Here is a 25,347-nt window from a genome sequence, read left to right on the forward strand (position 1 = left end):
CTACCTGAAAAAGAATTCAGAATAATGATAGTAAGGATGATCCAAAATCTTGGAAACAGAATAGACAAAATGCAAGAAACATTTAACAAGGACCTAGAAGAACTAAAGAGGAAACAAGCAACGATGAACAACACAATAAATGAAATTAAAAATACTCTAGAAGGGATCATAACAGAATACCTGAGGCAGAAGAACGGATAAGTGACCTGGAAGATAAAATAGTGGAAATAACTACTGCAGAGCAGAATAAAGAAAAACGAATGAAAAGAACTGAGGACAGTCTCAGAGACCTCTGGGACAACAATAAATGCACTAACATTCAAATTATAGGGGAACCAGAAGAAGAAGAGAAAAAGAAAGGGACTGAGAAAATATTTGAAGAGATTATAGTTAAAAATTTCCCTAATATGGGAAAGGAAATAGTTAATCAAGTCCTGGAAGCACGGAGAGTCCCATACAGGATAAATCCAAGGAGAAACACACCAAGACACATATTAATCAAACTATCAAAAATTAAATATAAAGAAACTATATTAAAAGCAGCAAGGGAAAAACAACAAATGACACACAAGGGCATCCCCATAAGGTTAACAGCTGATCTTTCAGCAGAAACTCTGCAAGCCAGAAGGGAGTGGCAGGACATATTTAAAGTGATGAAGGAGAAAAACCTACAATCAAGATTACTCTACCCAGCAAGGATCTCATTCAGATTTGATGGAGAAAGTAAAACCTTTATAGACAAGCAAAAGCTGAGCGAGTTCAGCACCACCAAACCAGCTTTACAACAAATGCTAAAGGAACTTCTCTAGGCAAGAAACACAAGAGAAGGAAAACACCTACAATAACAAACCCAAAGCATTTAGGAAAATGGGAATAGGAACATACATATCGACAATTACCTCAAATGTAAATGGATTAAATGCTTCCACCAAAAGACACAGACTGGCTGAATGGATACAAAACAAGACCCGTATATATGCTGTCTACAAGACACCCACTTCAGACCTAGGGACACATACAGACTGAAAGTGAGGGGATGGAAAAAGATATTCCATGAAAATGGAAATCAAAAGAAAGCTGGAGTAGCAGTTCTCATATCAGACAAAATACATTTTAAAATAAAGACTATTACAAGACACAAAGAAAGACACTATATAATGATCAAGGGATCGATCCAAGAAAAAGATATAACAGTTGTAAATATTTATGCACCCAACATAGGAGCACCTCAGTACATAAGGCAAATACTAACAGCCATAAAAGGGGAAATCAACAGTAACACAATCATAGTAGGGGACTTTAACACCCCACTTTCACCAATGGACAGATCATCCAAAATGAAAATAAATAAGGAAACACAAGCTTTAAATGATACATTAAACAAGATGGACTTAATTGATATTTATAGGACATTCCACCCAAAAACAACAGAATACACATTTTTCTCCAGTGCTCATGCAACATTCTGCAGGATACATCATATCTTCGGTCACAAATCAAGCCTTGGTAAATTTAAGAAAATTGAAATTGTATCAAGTATCTTTTTCGACCACAACGCTATGATGCTAGATATCAATTACAGGAAAAGATCTGTAAAAAATACAAACACATGGAGGCTAAACAATACAGTACTTAATAACCAAGTGATCACTGAAGAAATCAAAGGGAAAATCAAAAAATACCTAGAAACAAATGACAATGGAGACACGACGGCCCAAAACCTATGGGATGCAGCAAAAGCAGTTCTAAGAGGGAAGTTTATAGCAATACAATCCTACCTTAAGAAACAGGAAACATCTCAAAATAAACAAGCTAACCTTGCACCTAAAGCAATCAGAGAAAGAAGAACAAAAAAACCCCAAAGTTAGCAGAAGGAAAGAAATCATAAAGATCAGATCAGAAATAAATGAAAAAGAAATGAAGGAAACGATAGCGAAGATCAATAAAACTAAAAGCTGGTTCTTTGAGAAGATAAACAAAATTTATAAACCATTAGCCAGACTCATGAAGAAAAAAACGGAGAAGACTCAAATCAATAGAATTAGAAATGAAAAAGGAGAAGTAACCACTGACACTGCAGAAATACAAACGATCATGAGAGATTACTACTAGCAACTCTATGCCAATAAAATGGACAACTTGGAAGAAATGGACAAATTCTTAGAAATGCACAACCTGCCGAAACTGAACCAGGAAGAAATAGAAAATATGAACAGACCAATCACAAGCACTGAAATTGAAACTGTGATTAAAAATCTTCCAACAAACAAAAGTCCAGGACCAGATGGCTTCACAGGCGAATTCTATCAAACATTTAGAGAAGAGCTAACACCTATCCTTCTCAAACTCTTCCAAAATATTGCAGAGAGAGGAACCCTCCCCAACTCATTCTACGAGGCCAACATCACCCTGATACCAAATTCAGACAAAGATGTCACAAAAAAAGAAGACTACAGGCCAATATCACTGATGAACATAGATGCAAAAATCCTCAACAAAATACTAGCAAACAGAATCCAGCAGCACATTAAAAGGATCGTACACCATGATCAAGTGGGGTTTATTCCAGGAATGCGAGGATTCTTCAGTATACCAAATCAATCAACGTGATACACCATACTAACAAACTGAAGGAGAAAAACCATATGATCATCTCAATAGATGCAGAGAAAGCTTTCGACAAAATTCAGCACCCATTTATGATAAAAACCCTCCAGAAAGTAGGCATAGAGGGAACTTTCCTCAACATAATAGAGGCCATATATGACAAAACCACAGCCAACATCGTCCTCAATGGTGAAAAACTGAAACCATTTCCAGTAAGATCAGGAACTAGACAAGGTTGCCCACTCTCACCACTATTATTCAACATAGTTTTGGAAGTTTTAGCCACAGCAATCAGAGAAGAAAAACAAATAAAAGAAATCCAAATCGGAAAAGAAGAAGCAAAGTTGTCACTGTTTGCAGATGGCATGATACTATACATAGAGAATCCTAAAGATGCCACCAGAAAACTACTAGAGCTAATCAATGAATCTGGTAAAGTAGCAGGGTACAAAATTAATGCACAGAAATCTCTGGCACTCCTATACACTAATGATGAAAAATCTGAAATGAAGTTAAGAAAACACTCTCATTTACCATTGCAACAAAAAGAATAAAATATCTAGGAATAAACCTACCTAAGGAGACAAAAGACCTGTATGCAGAAAATTATAAGACACTGATGAAAGAAATTAAAGATGATACAAATAGAAGGAGAGATATACCATGTTCTTGGATTGGAAGAATTAACATTCTGAAAATGACTCTACTACCCAAAGCAATCTACAGATTCAGTGCAATCCCTATCAAACTACCACTGGCATTTTTCACAGAACTAGAACAAAAAATTTCACAATTTCTATGGAAACACAAAAGACCCCGAATAGCCAAAGCAATCTTGAGAGAGAAAAATGGAGCGGCAGGAATCAGGCTCCCTGACTTCAGACTATACTACAAAGCTACAGTAATCAAGACAGTATGGTACTGGCACAAAAACAGAAATATAGATCAAGGGAACAGGATAGAAAGCCCAGAGATAAACCCACGCACATATGGTCACACTATCTTTGATAAAGGAGGCAAGAATATACAGTGGAGAAAAGACAGCCTCTTCAATAAGTGGTGCTGGGAAAATTGGACAGGTACATGTAAAAGTATGAAATTAGAACAGTCCCTAACACCATACACAGAAATAAACTCAAAATGGATTAAAGACCTAAACGTAAGGCCAGACACTATCAAACTCTTAGAGGAAAACATAGGCAGAACACTCTATGACATAAATCACAGCAAGATCCTTTTTGACCCAGCTCCTAGAGAAATGGAAATAAAAACACAAATAAACAAATGGGACCTAATGAAACTTAAAAGCTTTTGCACAGCAAAGGAAACCATAAACAAGACCAAAAGACAACCCTCAGAGTGGGAGAAAATATTTGCAAATGAAGCAACTGACAAAGGATTAATCTCCAAGATTTACAAGCAGCTCATGCAACTCAATAACAAAAAACAAACAACCCAATCCAAAAATGGGCAGAAGACCTAAATAGACATTTCTCCAAAGAAGATATACAGATTGCCAACAAACACATGAAAGAATGCTCAACATCATTAATCATTAGAGAAATGCAAATCAAAACTACAATGAGATATCATCTCACACCGATCAGAATGGCCATCATCAAAAAATCTAGAAACAATAAATGCTGGAGAGGGTGTGGAGAAAAGGGAACACTCTTGCACTGTTGGTGGGAATGTAAATTGATACAGCCACTATGGAGAACAGTATGGAGGTTCCTTAAAAAACTAAAAATAGAACTACCCTACGACCCAGCAATCCCACTACTGGGCATATACCCTGAGAAAACCATAATTCAAAAAGAGTCATGTACCACAATGTTCATTGCAGCTCTATTTACAATAGCCAGGACATGGAAGCAACCTAAGTGTCCATCATCAGATGAATGGATAAAGAAGATGTGGCACATATACACAATGGAATATTACTCAGTCATAAAAAGAAATGAAATTGAGTTATTTGTAGTGAGGTGGATGGACCTAGAGTCTGTCATACAGAGTGAAGTAAGTCAGAAAGAGGAAAACAAATACTGTATGCTAACATATATATATGGAATCTTAAAAAAAGAAAAAAAAGGTCATGAAGAACCTAGTGGCAAGACGGGAATAAAGACACAGACCTACTAGAGAATGGACTTGAGGATATGGGGAGGGGGAAGGGTAAGTTGTGACAAAGTGAAAGAGTGGCATGGACATATATACACTACCAAATGTAAAGTAGATAGCTAGTGAGAAGCAACCGCATAGCACAGGGAGATCAGCTCTGTGCTTTGTGACCACCTAGAGGGGTGGGATAGGGTGGGAGGGAGGGAGATGCAAGAGGGAAGAGATATGGGAACATATGTATATGTACAACTGATTCACTTTGTTATAAAGCAGAAATTAACACACCATTGTGAAGCAATTATACTCCAATAAAGATGTTAAAAAAAATAATAAAATAAAAATAAAATTCACACAGTGATCATTTCTAGAGGTAGGAATTTAGGGTACTTTTATTTTTTTCTTTTCTATTTTTCTAAATTCCCCATAATGAACATGTTATGTTTTTATTATTAGGAAATAAATCATTTTAAATCTGGAGGAAAAAAAAAAAAGCTTGCTTGGTCAAGCTGTTTATCTTGTTAAATAGGGACATTTACAAAAAAATACCAACTATGAGCATCATAATTTTATGATGCTAATGACATTTAATCCCAACACTAGTAGAATAAATAATCAGAATAAAGGATATTGGTATAAAATGGATCATTTAGATTTACATAAAAAAAAAAATTAAATGCTTGAACAAGAAAAAAGTTTTACAGAAATTTATTGCATCCAAATAGTTAACCATTTGCATTAATACACTATTTACCTCTCCATAAACATTAACACTGAAAATGTATTACAATACTGCTAAAAAGGCAAAGCATATGAAATTTATACACAATTTATACACAATTACACAATTGTGTACAAATTTATACACAATTACAATATGTTGTCTACCAAAATACATCCTACTCAAAAACGTGAAAGGTAAAAATAATTCCAAGCCTTTATCATGATCTGAAAACAAATTTTTGAAAGTTGCTTAGTGGATATTCAAATATGCTCAAGTACGCTGTCTATTCCAAAATAATTCAAGAAGGTATTTGTATCCCCATCATTAGATAACCCATGGGTACTAGATACCTCATTGGTATATTGGATATGAAAGAAGTTATTAATGGCATATTTTATAAAAGCACATTAAACTGAATATAAAGAAAAACATGCTCAAGGTAAAATTCAATTCTTCTCAAAAATACTCAACAGGGTTGTATTTTTTTTTTTAACAGGGTTGTATTTTTTAATAACAAATGCAAGATGGAATTAAAGATACCTTTCAATAAAATAATTGCCAGTTACAGAGAGATATGATCAAGTAACTTAAAAGATAAAAATGATATTTATATTTTGACAAGCTCTAACACAAAAAATTACCATAACTTAATGACACTCATTTGGTGTTTAAATATGAAATTAAGATTCATAAGTCATAAGTAAATTAGGATATAGCATGTTTTAAACATTATTAGCCTTTCAATAACATTTGAGGCCTTAAGATTTACAAGAAAGCAAATAGTAGCATAAATAAAGAGGAATTAAAGCATTTTAAAAAAGAATAAAATTTTAAATGCTTTCATAATCTCACTGTGATTATATCATATACTATATAAAATCCCTGATGAATAAAATGTATGCCTTCACCATTCCATTCTGGACCCAACCCCGATCCCACAAAATAATTGGATATATATTTTTAATTAAAAAAATAAGTAGGTAAAGCAGCATCTGAGTCTTTGTATCTGTGATTAAGCTCTATTCAAAAGTGCAAAATAAAATTGTCCATTCACCTTAATAAAAATGCCCTCCTGTTAATTAGGAGAATGCTGATCTTTGAAACAGAAAAATCTATCAGCACCAGCAAGATATAAAACAGAGCTAGAGTGACGGCTGGCCCCACAGCATTTACCAACTCAAAGTTAAATCCTTACAAAATTATGACACAAAAATTACATGTTTATTTTCATGTTTTCTTAATTATTAGAGTTTACTATTAGGAATAAATGGATGGTTAATACAGTACTCTAGTAAAACCTCAAGTCTATCATAGATTTTTTGGTGCTAGAATTAATCAGAGAACATTTCATCCAACCCTTTTGTGTTAAAGAACAGAAAATTTTGGCAAAGAGTAGTTAAGTCACTTGCCCACGATCACACAGAAAGGTCAGAACTAGAAGTCAGATATTCTTATCCCCATTATTCCAAAATTCCATCCACTACACCACACTGTCTTCTTGTTGAAGATTATGAGTGTGGGGGATCCTATAGTCCAGGAAGGGTTTAAAAAATATGTAAAAACATTATGGTTATACTCTTTAATACCTTTGTTTTCTTTATTCCTCATTGCTAGAATATGGGTGTACCTTTATTTTTTTTCTTCTCCCAGCTATTCCTTAGTTAAGTCAATCTGTACAGGCTACACTGTTCCCATATAAACCTATTAAGTATTATTAAAATTAATACTATCATACTGTCTACTTCTATTTTATTTGACAAATTGTTAAAATCTAAATCAGTCTAGATAGTTTGCAAATTCATACTTATTTTGAAAGCAATTTCTTAATCTTAAACATTTTAGCAGTCTCTTTTTCACTTTGAACAGGTTTTAATGAATAGGACCACCACATTAGATGGCAATTTAAAACAATAATCAAATATTGAGGAGAGAGATGTCTGTTGTCACCAATTTATTGAGATATGATTTACTTTCACCAATAAAATAATCTGTCAAAATTAAAATATTCTCAAAAAACTATCACAGTTTACATGGAAACATAAAAATTGACAGTGCTGTATTTATAACACACCCTATGCTAGGTGTGTTAATATTTATATTTACTTTCTTTTAAGGTTTCTGAGTTTTAGCCCATTTTCTGGCCTTTCTTTCAAACTTGCAGGAAGACTGTGAGCGAGTCTTTCTAAGGCAGGCACTCCTGGTTTTTACAGCCTGCTTGTGGTTCCGTTGCTGCTGTTTGTGCCCATGCCTAGGGTGTGTTATAATCTTTTTAAAGTCCTTACAGATGGAATCATACCTATTCTCAGGATCATTGTCATCGTCGTCATCATCCACTGTGACAGGCATTGATTTAGATAAGGCTTCATCTCCTTGAAGGAACAAAAGTGTACTTAAAATTAGCTTTAAATTATCTTTATAAGTAAAACCATGTAAAATAAAACTGAAAGCCAAAAACTTTAAAACAACTAGTGAGTTCTAAACTATACTCTGGGATCCAAAACATGAATAAAAAGAATTTATAAGGAAAGTACAATCGGGAATTTAAGAAGTACCAGCAGCAAAATAATAAATAGTTGGATGTTACATATTTCAAAGTTCCTCCCCAGAGCACAAGAATTTTAAAACTCTTCCTTCCCAGTAACAAATCTTTTATCATTCACCACCCTATTAGCAAAAGTTTATGGCTGAAATAAGCTTTGTAGTGATCCATTTTAAGTTTAAAGTTAACAGATGTCTAATTTTTCCTGTATCATTGAAGAACTTTTTAAAATGCTATTAATACTTGGTAGTACCAAATAATTTTAAAATATACTTGAATTTGTATGGTATCCAGGAGTAGAATCATCCAGAGATATATTCAAGTACAGTAAAACTTACTTCCTTATAAAAAGCAACGTTTCTATCCTTTGATTAAAACTATAAAGAGATTAAGATTTGTGCGTTTCATTGTATGTAAATTTTGCCTCAAAAACAACCTTAAACATTGTACTCTAGTTAACACTATATATGCTGAAGTAACCAGGGAGAATTATGTTAATGTTTACCATTTATTTTCAAATGCATCAAAGATTTCAAGGGCATTACACTGAGTGAAAAAAGACAATTTCAAAAGATTACACACTTCGGGCTTCCCTGGTGGCGCAGTGGTTGAGAATTCGCCTGACAATGCAGGGGACACGGGTTCGAGCCCTGGTCTGGGAAGATCCCACATGCCGCGGAGCGGCTGGGCCCGTGAGCCACAACTACTGAGCCTGCGCGTCTGGAGCTTGTGCCCCACAACAAGAGAGGCCGCGATGGTGAGAGGCCCGCGCACCACGATGAAGAGTGGCCCCCACTTGCCGCAACTAGAGAAAGCCCTCGCACAGAAACGAAGACCCAACACAGCCAAAAATAAATAAATAAATTTATTAAAAAAAAAAAGAAGAAGAATAAAAGTTCATACTGGAATCCTTTTTAAAAAAAAAAGGTTACACACTTCATGATTCCATCTCAAAATAACAAAATTACAGAGATGGAAATCAGATTAATAATTGCCACCGGTTAAGAATAGGGATATGCTAGGGAGTGTGCATAAGGAGTAGCACAAAGGAACCTTGTGGTAATGAAACAGTTCAATATCTTGGTTGTCGTGGTGGTTATATTTACAAAGCTACACGTGATACAAATTTTGCACAATACTTACACACACACACAAATGAAGGAGTACATGTAAAACTGGTGAAATCTGAATAAATCTTCAGTTTCCTGGTTCTGAGATCGCACTATAATTATGAAAGATGTTACCATTGGAGGGAAATTAATGAGAGGCATACAAAACCTCCCTGTACATTTTTTTGCAACTTCCTGTGAATTTATAATTATTTCGAAATAAACAGTTAAAAGGGGGGAAAAAGTTAGGTACACTGATGGATAGACAGGATATATAGATAAGTATGTGATAAAGCAAATACAGTACAATGTTAACTGTAGAAACTTTTCTGTATATTTAACATTTTTTTCATAATAAAATGCTGGGGGAAAATATTGGAGAAAAAAACCCATAAGGAACACAGACACCTACAGGTTCAGGATAGAAATATGCTAAATGTAGAAAGGCAATAATAAATCTCACAATATCTTAGCAAACTGACAATAAATACCTCATTCAAACAGACCAATCTTCAAATGAAATATTACTAGTGATATTACCATTGTTCCTCTTTACTACACCTTTGAAAATGTTACCCATCCTTCAAAGTCAAGTTCAAATGCTACCCGTTCTTTTAAGTCTTCCTCCAATATTTAGATTAAGTGGCTCACTTGCTATTTATCACGCAGCCCCATTTTAGTTTTATATCTTTCTTCCGGTATTTTTTTTTAATAATGATTTATCTATGTCTATCTTGCTCATTGGACTGTAATCTCCTAGGACCATGTTCTTCATCTTGGTTGGTCATGCCATTCCCAAGCCCCAATTTCTAGGAAAATGTTGTACCCTGTAACAGGATACCCAACTATTGCTGAATAAATTGGAATCCTCTAAATTTACGGGAGCAGGGGAGGCTTTTTAAGAGCTCATAAAAACTGTCACCTAAATTAAGTTGGACATATTAGGAAAATAAATAAATTTAGCAACTATTATACTATGTTTTGAATACAAGTCCACAATCTCATACACAATTCGAAAATCCAAAAAGTTCTCAAAATTTAAAGTTTTGTAAGGTGGTGCCAAAGTTTATTTGGCAGCAAAATCTAATCTGAACTGTTTATTCCTCTTACATGTAAATGTTCATATGTTTTGCTGCGGAAATACTAATGTGTTTGATTATGGGGCCTCAGGACCTACTGGGGCTACTATATAATATATGATAACTACTCTATATTATCTTCCTAAAAACAAAAGAGTTGAAAATCCTGAAATACATTAAGCCCCAAGAATATCAGGGACTGCGGACCTGTAGTTAAAACAGCCATACAAGCAGAACTCCATCTAGGCATCTGATATAGCAGAGCGTTAAACTGAGTATACCATGCATATCCCACTTGGTTTTCAAACCAACTCACTGGAGCTCCAAAAAAGGGATTTAAAGTTTTACTAAAAATCAAGATTCAAGTGAATTCCACTAAAATCCAACTGTGATAAATGGAAAATCACAACAAAAGGAAGGAAAGGAAAAATTTTAACATTTTGCTTGTGCTGGGAACACAGTTACATGAGAAATCTACTTTATAAATATTTTAAAATTAATTTTAAGTGTCCCTGGTTAACTGATGGGTTTTACTGACTTAAAAAAAAAGACAATATGACCAGCAAGTGTACATTTATTATACAACTGATTTTTTTTAAAGAACTGCCATAATGATAAATATTTTTAAATTTTTTTTTGGGGGGGGGCCGTATTATATGACCAGTTGACCCAAACCCTAATTGTCCTAGTGCTCTATCTCATCAGGGTAGGGTAATCCACCTACTTTCTGGATTTCTTTCTTCCTCTATTTTGTTAGTGTTAAAAATGGAAATATCTGTTCATGTCATTAGAAAAAAATTGATGAGCATCAGCAAAGGGTTTCAATAAATAAACTTAAATTTTTCTGAGGATTTCACGGGACACAAAGTTACTCTGCCCAATTTAAAAAGTCAGATGAATGACAAAGCAGTTAAAACTTTCACACACCATGTTATATCCATACCAAGCACTCATCTCCATTACTTGAATAAATACCTACTGAACTACTAGAACCAGTCTGATCTTCCTTCATAAATTACTTTTCATTACTCCAAAGAAAAGCATTAAACATTGATAAATTTACCCAACACACTTGATATAGTTGATACAGAATACTAACAATACTGCAAATACCTCCCAATGATGACCAAAAAATGGAGAAAGAGTTTCTAGTAAATCTCTATAAAGAATTTTTAAATGGTGTTTTCCTAAACAGTAAGTAACCTTGCGTTTGATTGACTTCAGAGAGAATTAAACAATGTAGTTATTCAAGAGGGAGAAAGTACAAATTTTCTATTTATTTTCCCATACCTGAAGATTGACAAAATCCAGTATGTGAAGACAGCACTAAATTTTCAGTCACAGGCTTTATTTTCTGCTCATCACTGCTCCCCTCACCTACAGAATTCTGATCATCATCTCCTATGTCAGAAGAAGATGAGGAAGAAATGTCAGCCTGCTTCCTTTTAGTGCTTGTTCTTAGGGAGTTTCTCATTTTCTCCTTCATATTGCCTGCCTTCTTTTTAGCTGAAGCTCTTTGTTTCTTCAGCTTTTTATTATCTTCGGAACTTTCCTCAACATCAGAAGATGATGAGCCATTTTGTACTTCCTTGGTATTTCTCTTTGAATTTAAATTTCTTCTTTCCCTTAATTCAATTCTTTTCGGTCTCTTATCAGAAGAATCACAACCATCTTCTTTCATGGAATATTTCTCAGTATCAGATGATGAACAATCTTGTCTCTTCCTTGAACTCTTTTCAGGTAAGTTGCACCTTTTCTTCTCTCGACTGGATGTTCCATTCTTACTCCTCTTATCTTCGGAAGAATCATAACTATCTCTTTTCCCTGGTAACTTCTCAGCATTATCGGATAATTCATCCTTCTTTTTAGGAGTTTTATCTTTTATTTTTTTACTCTTCTTTTCCCCATCAGTTGTGTCATTCTTATTTTGCTTTATGCCTTTAGGAAAATGACAAATTTCTTCTCCCTCGGGTAATTTCTCAGTGCTATCAGATGATGATTCACACTGTTGTTCCATCTTAATTACTCTTTTCTTCAAGTCTGTAGTTTTCTTTTCTTTTTCTTCAGTTCCCTTTTTGCTCTGCTTGTTATCCTCTTCAGAGGATTCATCACTCTGTTCTTTCTTTGGGAACTTCTCAGCAACATCAGATAAGCCACCTTGTACTTTCTTACACATTTTGGTTTTCAGATACATAGCCTTTTCTTTAGTTTCAGCAACCTTTTTGTCTTCTGGAGAATTAAAACTCTCCTCTTTCCCAGAAGAAAGCTTATCAGCACCATCTGAGGAAACACTTGGCTGCTGCTTCTTAGAGAGTCGATCTCTCAATTCCATGATAGTCTTGTCTTTATCAACTATGCCTTCTGCTGAAGAGAAATTCTCTCTCTCTTCTTTCCTTTCAGCATCATCAGATGATCCTTCCTGGGCAGTCCTCAAACTTTTCTGACCTTGATTATCCATTCCTTTTTTGCTGTGTTTTTCATCTTCAGAAGAATCATAATCTTTATTTGGAACTCTTTTTGTTGTTGTTCTGGCAGCCCCGATTTTACTCATACTCTTTATCTCTTTTTCTAATTCTGAGTCATAATTAGAAGATTCAGACTGGTTTTGTTGTTTCTTTTTAGAAATGATAGACCTTTTAGCTGATTTGCCTTTTTTAATATCAAAATCTGAGCCAGAAGTAGAACTTTTTCGTTTCCTTTTTCCTTTATCATCTTTCCCTGTTTGAGTCTTTACATCATACAAAGTCTTCTCATGATTTGTATGAGGTTCATTAATATCAGTATCTGAAGAAGAACTGTGACTCATCCTGGATACTTCTTTGAGGATTGCTAGCATTTCATCAGAATCTGAATTTTGATCCACAGTCTCTGACTGCTTAGATTTAGGCAATTTATTAGGTTTAGGATTATCTATAGCACTGTCAGAAGAATTCCGCTTATCCTTTTTTCTCATTGAAACTGATAGTTTTTGTTTCTCCTTAACGGTGTCATTATTTTCTTCATCTGAATTAAATGTTGTAGGGTTGGTTTCTGTCTGTCGCCTCAAGGGTGTAGTCTTTACACGTGGGGATCTTCGAAGATCAGATTCTTCTGAAAGTAATGGAACTTCACTTTCAACCAAATGCTCATTATCATTCTTTTCCTGTTCAAGTCCACAGTTCTCCAGCTTGGGGTTCAGACAAGAACTTCTATAGCTATCTTTATCTTGTGGAACTTCCTGACAATCAGCACCTTTAATTGGGGAATTAGAAAGGGAAACAGGGGTGAGTTTAACATATAATTCTTTTGTTACTTTAGCTGTTGCTTTTGATTTAATACCTCCTCTGTTGTCTTTTGAAGTAATATTTAATTTTACAGAACTCTCCAGTTCTTGCTCAGTTCCACTGTTGCCATCTCCCTGATAATCTGCTGAACTCTGAACTTCCATAGCAGTCTCAAGATTCTCAAAAATGTCTTCTGGAACTGAGGAAGGAACAGACACAATATCCATGTCTAAGTCTTCAGAAGTGTTAGCAGGTTCATACTGAGGTTCTTCTTTTTTATCAGATTTTTTATGTTCACCACTGGGATTTTTATTTGCTCTTTGTTCCTCTACTGCAACACTCTGATCCACATGCTCACTATCTACCTGCTTTCTTGACAGTTTAGCTTCTGATTTTGAAATATCCTTCCTTTCCAAAGCACAGGGTTTTTCTCCTTTTCGTACTTTTGTTTCAGACTTAGCATCTATGACTTTATGCTCTTTGGTATTTTTCTCTTTGTTTACAGCATCCAAAGCTCGAATCTCTGAATTCAAATCTTCTTCTAACGCAAGATGAGCTTTCTTGATATCAGCCAACACAGATTTAAAAGCCTTAAGCTGACGTAACTTTGTAGCAGAATTGATTTCTGAATTATCTGTTGCCTGCTTCAAAAACTTAACGTAACTGGAGTTCATGTTGGCAGTAGTCTCAATCAGCTTCTTTGCCTTCTTAATCATCTCCTTGGGCACAATTAGTGCTGAATAAGAGTAGGTTACAGAACCAGAACATGAATCATCTAATTTCTTTTCTTCTCCATTACAATTTGAACTGTTTTTCTTTGGAGAAAATCTGGGTGTATGGTCATATACTTTACTACTCTTTTCATTGTCAACTTTTATCTTCTTCTTATTTTGTTGCAACAACTGTTCTAAGTTTTCAAATACGCTGTTACATGCTGTGACCAAATCCAACAAAGGCTCCGGGTGACAAATGTAGCAATACCATTGGTTGTTTTCATCCATTATTGTAGACAGCTCCTTTCGACCAAGGTTGCGTAGAATGCATTTCTTGCAGAAGGCATTATGGCAAAAGTCACAACAAATCAAGTTTCCACCTTCTGCACACCATCTGAAATTATTTAAAGATTAAAATATTATTCTGAAATGAAACACATTTTAAACCTTTACAGTATTAAAGCAATTTAAAATTTCCTGGCAGCAATTTTAATAGCAAAGTAATTTTGGTCATTTACTTATTCTTTATTAGAAAATTAAAAGACATAAACCAAGGACTACGTGGAAAAGAACAACCTTCCACGAAAGATATCAATGATGATACTATAAAAAATAGATCTAGTAACAGACTATGTAAGAATTTCGCCTCAAAAAGCAGACAACACTGAATTTTAGTTCATCTTGATTTATTACCTACCTACACTGTTCATCCATTCCATCTGAGTCACGGCTAATATCATCACTCATGTAATATTTAAAGCAATTCTATTAAAAAAGAAAAGGGAAAGGGGAAATTTATTCAAAACTGTTAACATTCATAAAGGAGAAAAACTTTATTTTTTAAGTCATTAAAAAAGTACAGGGAATGTGTGTGTGTGTGTGTGTGTGTGTGTGTGTGTGTGTGTGTGTGTTTAGAGAATCAAAGCGATAACACTGTATTACCCTTACTAGTACTTTCCAGACACAGGAATAGCTCAAGAAATTAATTCCTTGACATAGATTTCCATATCATCAAGTACCACTGTTCCTTACATAAAAGTTGATAAAAGATCTTGGTAAAGCAAATTTCTGATCTCATATGGCTAGCTACCAAAGATCTACATAAAAATGTATTAGATGTTGCTATTAGTTAATAATAATTTACTAGTCATCATATATAAACAGCTACTATGTATAGAGCTGAGCAACAGTATCCTACATTAACCTACATTATCTTTAAATCTCAAATACCTACTGTGCAAGGTAGGAGGTATTACAGCCCAATGTGAGAGAAAAGGCTTTGGTTCATTAATATGTAAATAAATCTCCTAAAGTTATACAACTGGAAGAGGCAAAACTGGTATTCAAATCCAAGTCTGAATGACTTTAAATTCCTTTTCACTGGGACTGGAGAAAAGGGAAGGTTCCATGCCCACTGATGAAAACTACTGATTACTGAAATGGGCTAGGCTCAACAGACTGGCCCTTGGAAAAAAAAAAAACAGTCACGTATATAAGAAAAGAGAAAAACAACGCACGTTACAAATCCAACAATATAAAATTCAGCTGTCACAATTTAAAACTAGAAGCTACAACATGTACCCTAAACAGGCTCCTGGCTGAAATGAATTCAAGGAAAGGAGGACACAAATTACTAAAAGACAGAGTAAATTTAGTACATTTAAGTAGGTCTACATCTATCAAAAATTCATACAAGATCTAGAACTGGGACTCTAATTAAGGAAAGCCTGGTCTGCCCCTGCAATTCAAGGAGGCATTTTATTGGGAAGCAAACTAACAAAGGATTAATTTTAGCAGTAATATGAGTTGAGGAAATGATAACCTTGATATTATAGATATTTAAAATTAATTCCAAGGTATTACTTGTAAAAAAGTTTACACAGACTGTTAAAACTATCTTCAATACATATGAAACATTTTTAATTCTATTACCTCCAAATTATGTCAAAACCCTGCTCCACATGGAGAGTTCAGATTTGGGTAATAAGAGTATGTAAGAGGGAATGTTATAAAACATATGTGTGCACACATATATACTCTGCAGTTTCCCAACACACCACACTCTCCCTCACCTCTGAGCCTTTGAACACTATGTTGCCTCTGGCCTAGAATATGCTGAACCAATCCCACTTTGCCAAGCTAATTCTTATTTATATTTCAGGTACCACCTACATCATCTCCATTATAAAGCCCCCCCCCAACCCAACTCCAAATTACAAAGGCTTCCTGTGTGTTCCCAAAGTACACAGTATCTCCCCTATCATAGCACTTATTGGGACTTTCATGTCTGTCTTCCTCACTACATTATATGTCCTCCAATGGCAGAGACCATTTCCGTCTTCATCACTGTGCATCAAAAGTCTGACACATGTTAAGCATTCAAATATTTGTGGAATTAATTACCAACAGATCATTACATACCTTACAAATAAGTACTTGCAGTGAAGGATGTCTATAAATGGAATCTTTTTGAAAATGATTGACCTGTTGTCCACAAGCGGTACAGCTCACAATCCCATGAAGCCCATCTTCTAGGAGAAAGGAGTGACCATTATTCACACATATACACACATACAAAAAGATATATACTTTAGTCAGCATTTCCCAACATTCGAATTGAAAATTAAATACCTCATAATCCTTGGGAAAATGACATTTTGGACACAAATACAAAGGTTAATAATTTTATGGACTTACTAAAAACATGACAACCTTGACAAATTGCAGAGCTAACCTGCTCCCTTTTACAGATACAAACCCTGTTTCTTACAACAACTTGATATAACATGAAGAGACTACATAAAAGAAGTTCTAAGAATAGGGGTCAAGAGCTCTTTTTCATTTTGCTACTGCTTCACAAAGAAATTCAGGATCAGTTCTTAAAGAATGGGGAAGTGAAATATATGGAATAGATTCTTTTGTAACCCTGTACTTAAGTTAGGTATGCCATTAAGTTTTTATTCTCAAAATGGAATTGTCTACACAGATCCTTTCAATATTATGTGAAAACCTGCTAACTTTATATTACCAATTTCCTTCCTAAGATTCCCTTCAATACTATCCACAATCCCCATTAACCTGCCTTTTTTCTATGTCTATTCCATATCGGCACTATTATTTCCAAATAAGGACAAATAAGATTTGCAGGTATATCTATCTTGACAGCAAAACTTCAGAATGGCTGCATTTTGACAGAGCCCCATTCCACAGTTTCTGCAGAAAAACAGATGGGAGATAACCTACACAATAAAGGGGACCTCTCCTGCCTCACTCTCGTCCCTAGTTCTGCACGGTGCTTCACAATCTGAGCTGAACATTAGAATCAGCCAAAGAATCTTTTAAAAACAGGGACAGCCATTCCCACCCCTAACCCACTGAATGGGGATCTCCTGGACACTTTTTTCTTTTTTAAGTTTTACAGATGACTCTGATGTGCAACCAAGACCTTGATCCAAATAAGATGATAGATTATGATTCAAAAGAGGCCAGTGAAAATGCCTGCATTCACCAAAAGAAAAAAAGGTGAATGACTTAAAAAAAGAAAAAGAAAAAAAACTGTCTCTATCCCTAAATGAAAGACAAAACAACAAATACATTTCTCACCTTTTAATTTTCTATTTTGTGTTTTTCTTAGTTTTAAGGTCCAAAGCACCATGGACCCAAGCATTATCACAAATATTTTTATTTGCAGAAGTTAAAAAAGTTTAACCAAGGTATAAGGGCACCATGATACTTTTCCAGAAAATATAGAGAATTTGAAGACCTACTATATAAGCTGGTAATATTTTCCTTTAAATCATATTCTCCTCCATTAGTTTTGATCTTGAGTATTCATATACTCTGTATTTCTTTTAACATAAATAAATATACAGTGTGCTTTTTCATGTCAAATAATGATTGCATTCATATAAGCAAGGTAACAAAAAGCTAGAGTTTGAATGTTCATCCACTGTTAGATAATATTAAGTATCTTCTATGTGCTTTCGCACATATATCACTCAAGAATTTTAAAAAACTAGGTGATCCATTGGAGAATTTCTCCCATATGTGCACAATGACTCATATAAAGGCTATTCATTGCAGTGTTAATTAGCAAATTGGAAAAATTTGAAAACGAAAATTAGAAATAATTTCACATTTGGGAAATGGATAGTGGTTTACTCATACAACTAAATTCTACAGAAGAGCGAAAAACAAAAAACTAGATTGTACATTTACTGATATGAATACATGTCAAAATCAATACTGGATGAGAAATGCTACAAAAGGATATATACAAGATACTACTTTGTATACTTTTAAATTAAATATAAATGCTGTAAGAATAAAAATATGTAAAGAAAAATATAAAAACATGCATGGGAACACCACACATGCATACAAACGTCAAATAATCACAACCTGAGGTGTGAAAGGAAGGATAAATAGATGAGAGTAGGACTAAACCAATTAGTTTAAGTGAGATCTTATTTAAGTGAGATCTGAAACAAATATTGTAAAATGCTCAAGTGTTACTTTAGTATACATACTTGTTTCTATGCATGTATGTTTCAAATTTTTATTTTTAGTTATGAAATATCTTCATGATTATAATATATATAGTGTATAAATGGAAAAGAGGCATTTTCAATTCTGAGCTCAATACATTTTTATCAGTTTTAAAGAAAGAACAAAATTATTCTGCCATATAGAAAAATTAGGTGTAAAATATGTTTTCTAACAATTAAACTAGGGAAAGGATATCAAAATAGGCTATGGTATTTAAAAAACAATGGCTCCTGAAATGATCAATATTTTTGTGTTTAATTTTGTTTCAAATCATTATAGGATTATTTTATGTATAAAGTTTACCTTCTTGACAGTTTCCTATATTAGACTTCAATTTTAGAACTAACTTTCCTAGGAAGTTTGAATATTAACTAGCAATTCAGTACCTCAGATCACTAGTTTATTCGTACATGTGTATATGAGTAAACATAGTTAAATTTCCTGTGTGATTTCCAACAGCTTAAAGACGTAGCAAATCATTAAGACAAAAATTAACATGAAAGATTTTAAGTGCTATTATATGGCTATAAACATACATTTTCCCTTAAGTACAATATAAACATTCTTACACAGAACACTCAATAAAATGTTCCAGAGACATATCAGCTCAGACCAAATACCAGCAGCATAGTAAAGTGTCACTAAAAACACCCTCCCCAATAACTGTGGTTCTTTTTTATTCTCCTTTTAGCTGTTATCCACATTTGAGGCACTGACTGCTCCAGAGTCCCTCCCCAAAAGACACCAATTAGATATTAATTTTGACACAATACACTTAGTTATCTGTCTTCCCTAGAGGACCCATAATCAGAAATAAAAAGAAAGAAACTCTTACTACTGGTCCTTATCATCACCTTCTACTTGCAGGTTCTCTTATTTTAAATAATACTACTTAGCTTTGGTGAGCTCTGTTGTTGCAATGGCAGCTTCCCTACTATGAATTAGATTCTCAATGTATCTTCCTTATGCTTGAAAGGGGTAGAACACCCCCTTGTGGACAAAAGACTAAACAACATTTCCTTGATTTTCTCCAACAATCTAATGAATTACTGAATCTGAAAACCGATATATATATATATACATACACACACACACATATATATACACACATGTGTATATACACAAATGTGTATATATACTATAAATACAGATGTATCTTACTAGTACCATCAAGATATCACATAGCACTGAAATTAAAATCTACACAAAATTTCACCAAGAACTATGCTATAATTTCACAATTTACATGATAAATATTTAACAGACATGCTTCCATTACACTTCTATTCAGAAATTTAGTGTCATGTTCTATCTTTTACAGATTCATTCTTCCTATAGTAATGGATTCTGACTCTGTTAATCTGCCCAAAAAATACATACAGGCACTATTTTAAACTCACACACAAACAAGTGGGACACATACTCCACTGTTGTAAATTTTTAAATGCATCCTCCTTATGCTACCTTTCTACAGATGATTAGCCAATGGTTGTGTGTATAAGTGAGGGTAGACAGACAAAGGGAAAGGCGGCTCAGACAGATGGAGGGAAGGTTACTAGCTCTAGTTCCCGTCTCCTTCCTACTCATCTCTGCACTGATATCCTTAGATCAATAGATCTCTAACTTGAACGCACATAAGAACAAACTGGGGCACAGTCTTGACATCATCCTCAGAAATTCTAAATTGTTATGAGTGGAGTCAAGGGACTTGCATTTTTAATAAGCACCCCAGGTGACACTAATGCAGATGTCCATCACTCTGTGAAACAATGTTTTAGATATGTATAAAGTTACCTGAAGGCCACAGGCAAGATTTTATCCAAATCTAAAATTCTTTCGGGGTGAGAGGGAACACATGGTATTCTGGCATATAAGCATTACAGAACTAACATGTGTAAGAAGGAAATAGTAAGCTTCTTGAGATAACTTAATAGCCACTGAAGGCAAAGGCATTTTGATAAATGGTGTTTAACCTTTTCTGCTTCAGAGCTCAGAAAGAAACAGAAGTTATTTTTAAGTAGTGCTTTTAAAAAACAATGGGCAGAAAAGTGGAGGTATTTTTAGTAAGCACATCAGATTTTCCAATATGGTCATAAACAGCACTTTAAACTCATGTTTTCATTTTCACTTGTATTTACCTCCGCGTTTTTTGAGATTTTCAGTTTTCATTTTACTTCTGCTTCTAAATTCAGGCCCTTTAAAATCATCTTTGTCTTCATTCAGCACTGGCTCTGGTTGTACAATCACTGTACCTAGAATGATTTCATTTAAAAAACCATTACACATATTAAATGTGCAAGTGAAGTACAAGACTTCAGTTCAGATAAAGCCAACATTGCTGGTACATAGTTTTGTTTCTTTCAAGCTTTCAATATTTGTATAAGGACCTCTCAAGAATAAATAAAACAGGGAAATAGTAAAAGGGCCAGGTGTCAACAGATTACTTGTTGGAATATAGTTCATAAAAATGGGGGGGGGCAGTACTATGTACTGATTCATAACAGAAATGTGTGAATAAAGTAGAAAGCCTTAGCCCAGTTCTGAATTTTATACTGCCTATCACAAAAGCTGTTCTGAATATGAACATCCATGCTAAGTTCCACAGTTTAAAAAATAAAAGGATCAGAAGAGAAAATTTTAAAAAGCCATCCTATTCTTCTCATAAGCCAAATCATAAATGCAGAAAAAGATTTTTAAGGGGTTGTTTTATATTGCTTTGGGGGAGGATAGTGGGGGACAATGTGAGAAGTTAATTCTGCTATTACTGCTATACCTATTCTGTGGCATTTCCCAAATAATACATCAAAGTTTCAGTACCCTGCCAAGTCCTTAAAGAGTTTTAAACAAAGACTGCCTTAAGATATTTAAGCTCAAGTGCTAGGACAATAAATTGCAGAATGAGATCAATTGTTGGTCCCTATGGAAATCTTTTAGAAAGAATGTACTTTCTTAGCTATAAAACATGTGAACTGAGGAGAGAGGTTGCTAATTTAAGTTTTCATTTTAATCTCTCAAGAGCAAATAAAGCAGGGGCATAGTAAAAAGGGTCCAGGTCTCACATTTACCTACATTGCTGGGCTTAGTAATTGGGCATTACTGACAACAATTAAGAAAGTACAGTCATCCCTCGGTATCCATGGGAGATTTGTTCCAGGACCCCTTGGATACCAAAATCCGTGGATGCTCAAGTCCCTTAAATAAAATGCCATAGTATTTGCATATAACCTACGTACATCATCCTGTATACTTTAAATCATCTCTAGATTACTTATAATACCGAATACAATGTAAACACTATGTTAATAGTTGCCGGCCAACGACAAACTCAAGTTTTGCACTTTGGAAATTTCCAGAACTTTTTTCCCCAAATATTTCTGATCTGCGGTTGGTTGAATATGCAGATGCGGAACCCACGGATACGGAGGGCCAACTGTAAAATCTGGTAGTTGTCAGGGGCTGTCTCCCTGAAACATGGGTCTATGTTATTTAGCGAGCAAGTTTTAGCGTTTTAGCAAGGTATAGCACCTACTTAAATGAATTTCTGAGTCTCTGAAAAAAGGGGGGAAATAGGGCACAAAGGATTGAGTTTTTACAAACTGGTAAATATAAATAATCTCCACACACAGGAAAAACCTTTATTCACAACAACCATTTCACATATATACTCTCAGAGAAGCCCTGGCATTTGAAAAAAGCTAAACATTTATAGTTAACCAAAAAAAACCAGATTTCTTTCTGAAGATTCTTCTCTAAATGGAAGCAAAGCAGCAGAGTGGAAAGAGCACTCACTAGCTTTGGATTCAGGCAGACCTGGGTTCAAATCTTAGCTTCTCAATTTAAAGCTGAAAAAGTTCCTTGAGCTCTGAATTTGTTCCTTCATCTCTACAAGTAGAAACAGTAACTACCTTACAGCATTGTTTTGAGGATTAAATAAGTTAATTTTTTAAGAGTCTGGTACTTATACATACTCAATATAGTATTATAACAATAATTATAATCAATCAAATTTAACCTTATGAAACAGGTCTATTTTTGGTTTAGTGGGAGAGAATTACGCTTAGTTCAGGTTCGTAACATCCCATACTAACTCTTTTCCACAATATCATTAAAAGATTGGAATTCCTAGTTCTTAGCTCACCCAGTGGCCATCATAAGGACTCCCAGTGACAACCACTGAGAATGTAATAATCCAAAGTGAGTCACTGCCTATGGGACTCAAGACTCCCATGTTAGTTGTTTCTGCCGTAGGCCACCAAAACCATTACATAAAATTGTCACAGATGATTTTCAAAGCCAAGTAAATGGTAGGCCCATCAATTTTCCTTCTATCTCTCTTCTTTCTCTCATTCATTTCTTTTCCTCATTTCATTTCTCATCTGTTATAACTCCCAATTTGCCCTAGTCAAGCAATGTATTATTCTCCTAACTCATCATTTTTTTAAATTTCCATAATCAAAAAATGTGTCACATAAACATAAGTAGAGATGGAGAATAAAGTAGTAAATACTGCTGTAAATGATCTGTGAGAAAAAATTTGAAAAATCTGCTAAGAGCCTTTAAACATATTATTTAATAAAGAAAAAAATCTAAACTGTTGATTTCTGAAACACTATGAAATTACCAAGACCTTTGTCATTCTCTCATCATGTAATCACACTGCTCTCAGACGTGGGCTACGAAAAGTCCAAGATTTTCATTTGGCTTCCCCCCTCCCCACCCCTGCCCAGGCCCCAATCTAATCACTGCACTTTTAAGGTTAGAAACACAACGGTTGAGAGGAAATGTAACAAGGCATTTTTAAAATGATAATTACAAGAAATATACCTAAGTCAAATTTAATAGGTAACTTCAGCTTTGCATCTTAGGGAATTTAAGAATGCAGTAAGACTAAACTAGACTTTAAGTGTTTTTTTAAGAAGTTTTCAGAGTATTCATTGTTTTTCTATAAAGCAAGCACATTAAAATTTACTGAACCAAAACTTAATATACTAAACTTTTAAACCAACTTCCACGTTCAAGCATAATTTGGAAAATAAAATCCCTTTTCTAAAACCCAATGGAAAGAGAAAATAAGTCTTTTTCTTATCAAACCTGACTGAATATTCTAAATTTTGAACCTCAATAACACACATTATCATTACCATACTAATACATTTCCAGACCATCACTATCAAAATATTAGGTTTGGTCCTTCACACACAGCTTAAAGTAATCACGTTCCAATTTTATAATAATGACATTTAAAAATGCATTTCAACTTTAACTTCATATGAAAAATTAATACACTTTACCTTTTGGCAAGCTTTGCATAGTAATATCATTTTCTGAATTTTCATTAGAAGCATCTTCATTTACAGTTTCATCCAAAGGTTTTTCATCATCAGATTCTACATACTTTGTTACAATTGAAGGTTTCCTATGAAAGAATTAAGTCCACAGAATTATGGACATTTCTGCTATTGGAAAAATACCCAAGTAACATAAATAACATGTTTAGATTAAGCAGTGGCTCTTAACCAGGGATACATATCAGAATCACCTAGGGAAGCATACATCTCTCTACCATATAACTGAATATTATGATTTAGTAGGTCTTGGGAAGGATCAGAGCATGTGCATTCTGAAAAAGCTATGAGGAAGATTTTGAAGGGAACTCCTATTTAAGAATCACTACTTTAGGGAATAAGTTAATAACAAGCAAGCTGTGATTATTAAGAGACATTTCCACTGGTTCAAAAAAGTAAAAGTCCAATAGAATAAACTGCAAACTTCTAATAAAAACTACACTCCACAGTTATATTAGGCATTACATTATGCTTTGAGGTAGTTTCAGTTGTTATGTACAATTCACTTTGACAACTTAACACAGACAAGTATTTTAACCACTCTTTGATCTTCTTATAACTTCCTCATAACTATGATGGCTACCAGTCCCCATACTAGACAATTTCGTATAACCCTAAAAAACTCATATTGCCTCATGAGGAATTCAACATTTCATTTCCCCTTTTCTCCTTGTTTTTAAAGCACATATATTATCTGACAGAAATTATCTACATATTTCCAGGGCCACTAATATATAATAAATCCCCTCCTGGGAAATTTTTAATTAAAATTAAAAGTCAAGTGATGGATACAAGAGATTCATTATACTATACTGCCCTTTTTAAATATACATATGTTTGTATAAAATAGTTTACTGAGAACAGAGTGCTTTAAGTTTAGAAAAAAAAGATTATTCTAAGAAAAAGAAAATAAAACAACCTGAAAAAGAAAGTAACTTTTTTCCCTTCAACATCAACCAACCTCTTTGATCGTGATGATCCTGATGATTTGGATTTTTCTGAAGAGCTAGCTCCCTAAATGCGAGAAATAAATACAAAGGTGAGTAAAACTCTCAGAGAAACATCCCTACAATTAACTGTTTCCCTATACCAAGATCTCTAATATAGTGATAGAATGAGATATAATTTTTATGCCTAAAATATTTTTCTAAAAGGAACTTCAAAAACTAATTCTAATTTACTCTCAAGGTTTCCTTGATTTAAGATTAATTTTTTTCATTAAATTGTTACTGTTGAATTTTGAGGTACAGAAGATGATACACTGCTATATCATGATCTTGGCCTAAGCCAACAAAGACAAAA

General features: G+C 34.1%; 1 protein-coding gene across 6 annotated transcripts in view; it reads right to left on the reverse strand.

Moving 5' to 3' along the window:
• The window catches only part of ATRX (ATRX chromatin remodeler), a 242,920-nt gene that overhangs the window by 143,877 nt on the left and 73,696 nt on the right, over positions 1-25,347 (reverse strand). For 3 of the 6 annotated variants that reach the window (XM_082376914.1, XM_082376917.1, XM_082376918.1), the window contains 7 exons: positions 25,007-25,059; positions 23,992-24,116; positions 20,839-20,952; positions 16,574-16,683; positions 14,850-14,917; positions 11,467-14,546; positions 7,746-7,818 (listed from right to left, as the gene is read on the reverse strand). In XM_082376914.1, coding sequence (XP_082233040.1) covers positions 7,746-7,818; positions 11,467-14,546; positions 14,850-14,917; positions 16,574-16,683; positions 20,839-20,952; positions 23,992-24,116; positions 25,007-25,059 — 3,623 coding nt within the window. The remainder of the gene's footprint in view (positions 1-7,745; positions 7,819-11,466; positions 14,547-14,849; positions 14,918-16,573; positions 16,684-20,838; positions 20,953-23,991; positions 24,117-25,006; positions 25,060-25,347) is intronic. The other 3 variants (XM_082376915.1, XM_082376916.1, XM_082376919.1) reach the window with 3 other exon arrangements.

Source organism: Balaenoptera borealis, assembly GCF_965194805.1.
Source record: "Balaenoptera borealis genome assembly, chromosome: X".
Classification (NCBI taxonomy): Eukaryota; Metazoa; Chordata; class Mammalia; order Artiodactyla; family Balaenopteridae; genus Balaenoptera; species Balaenoptera borealis.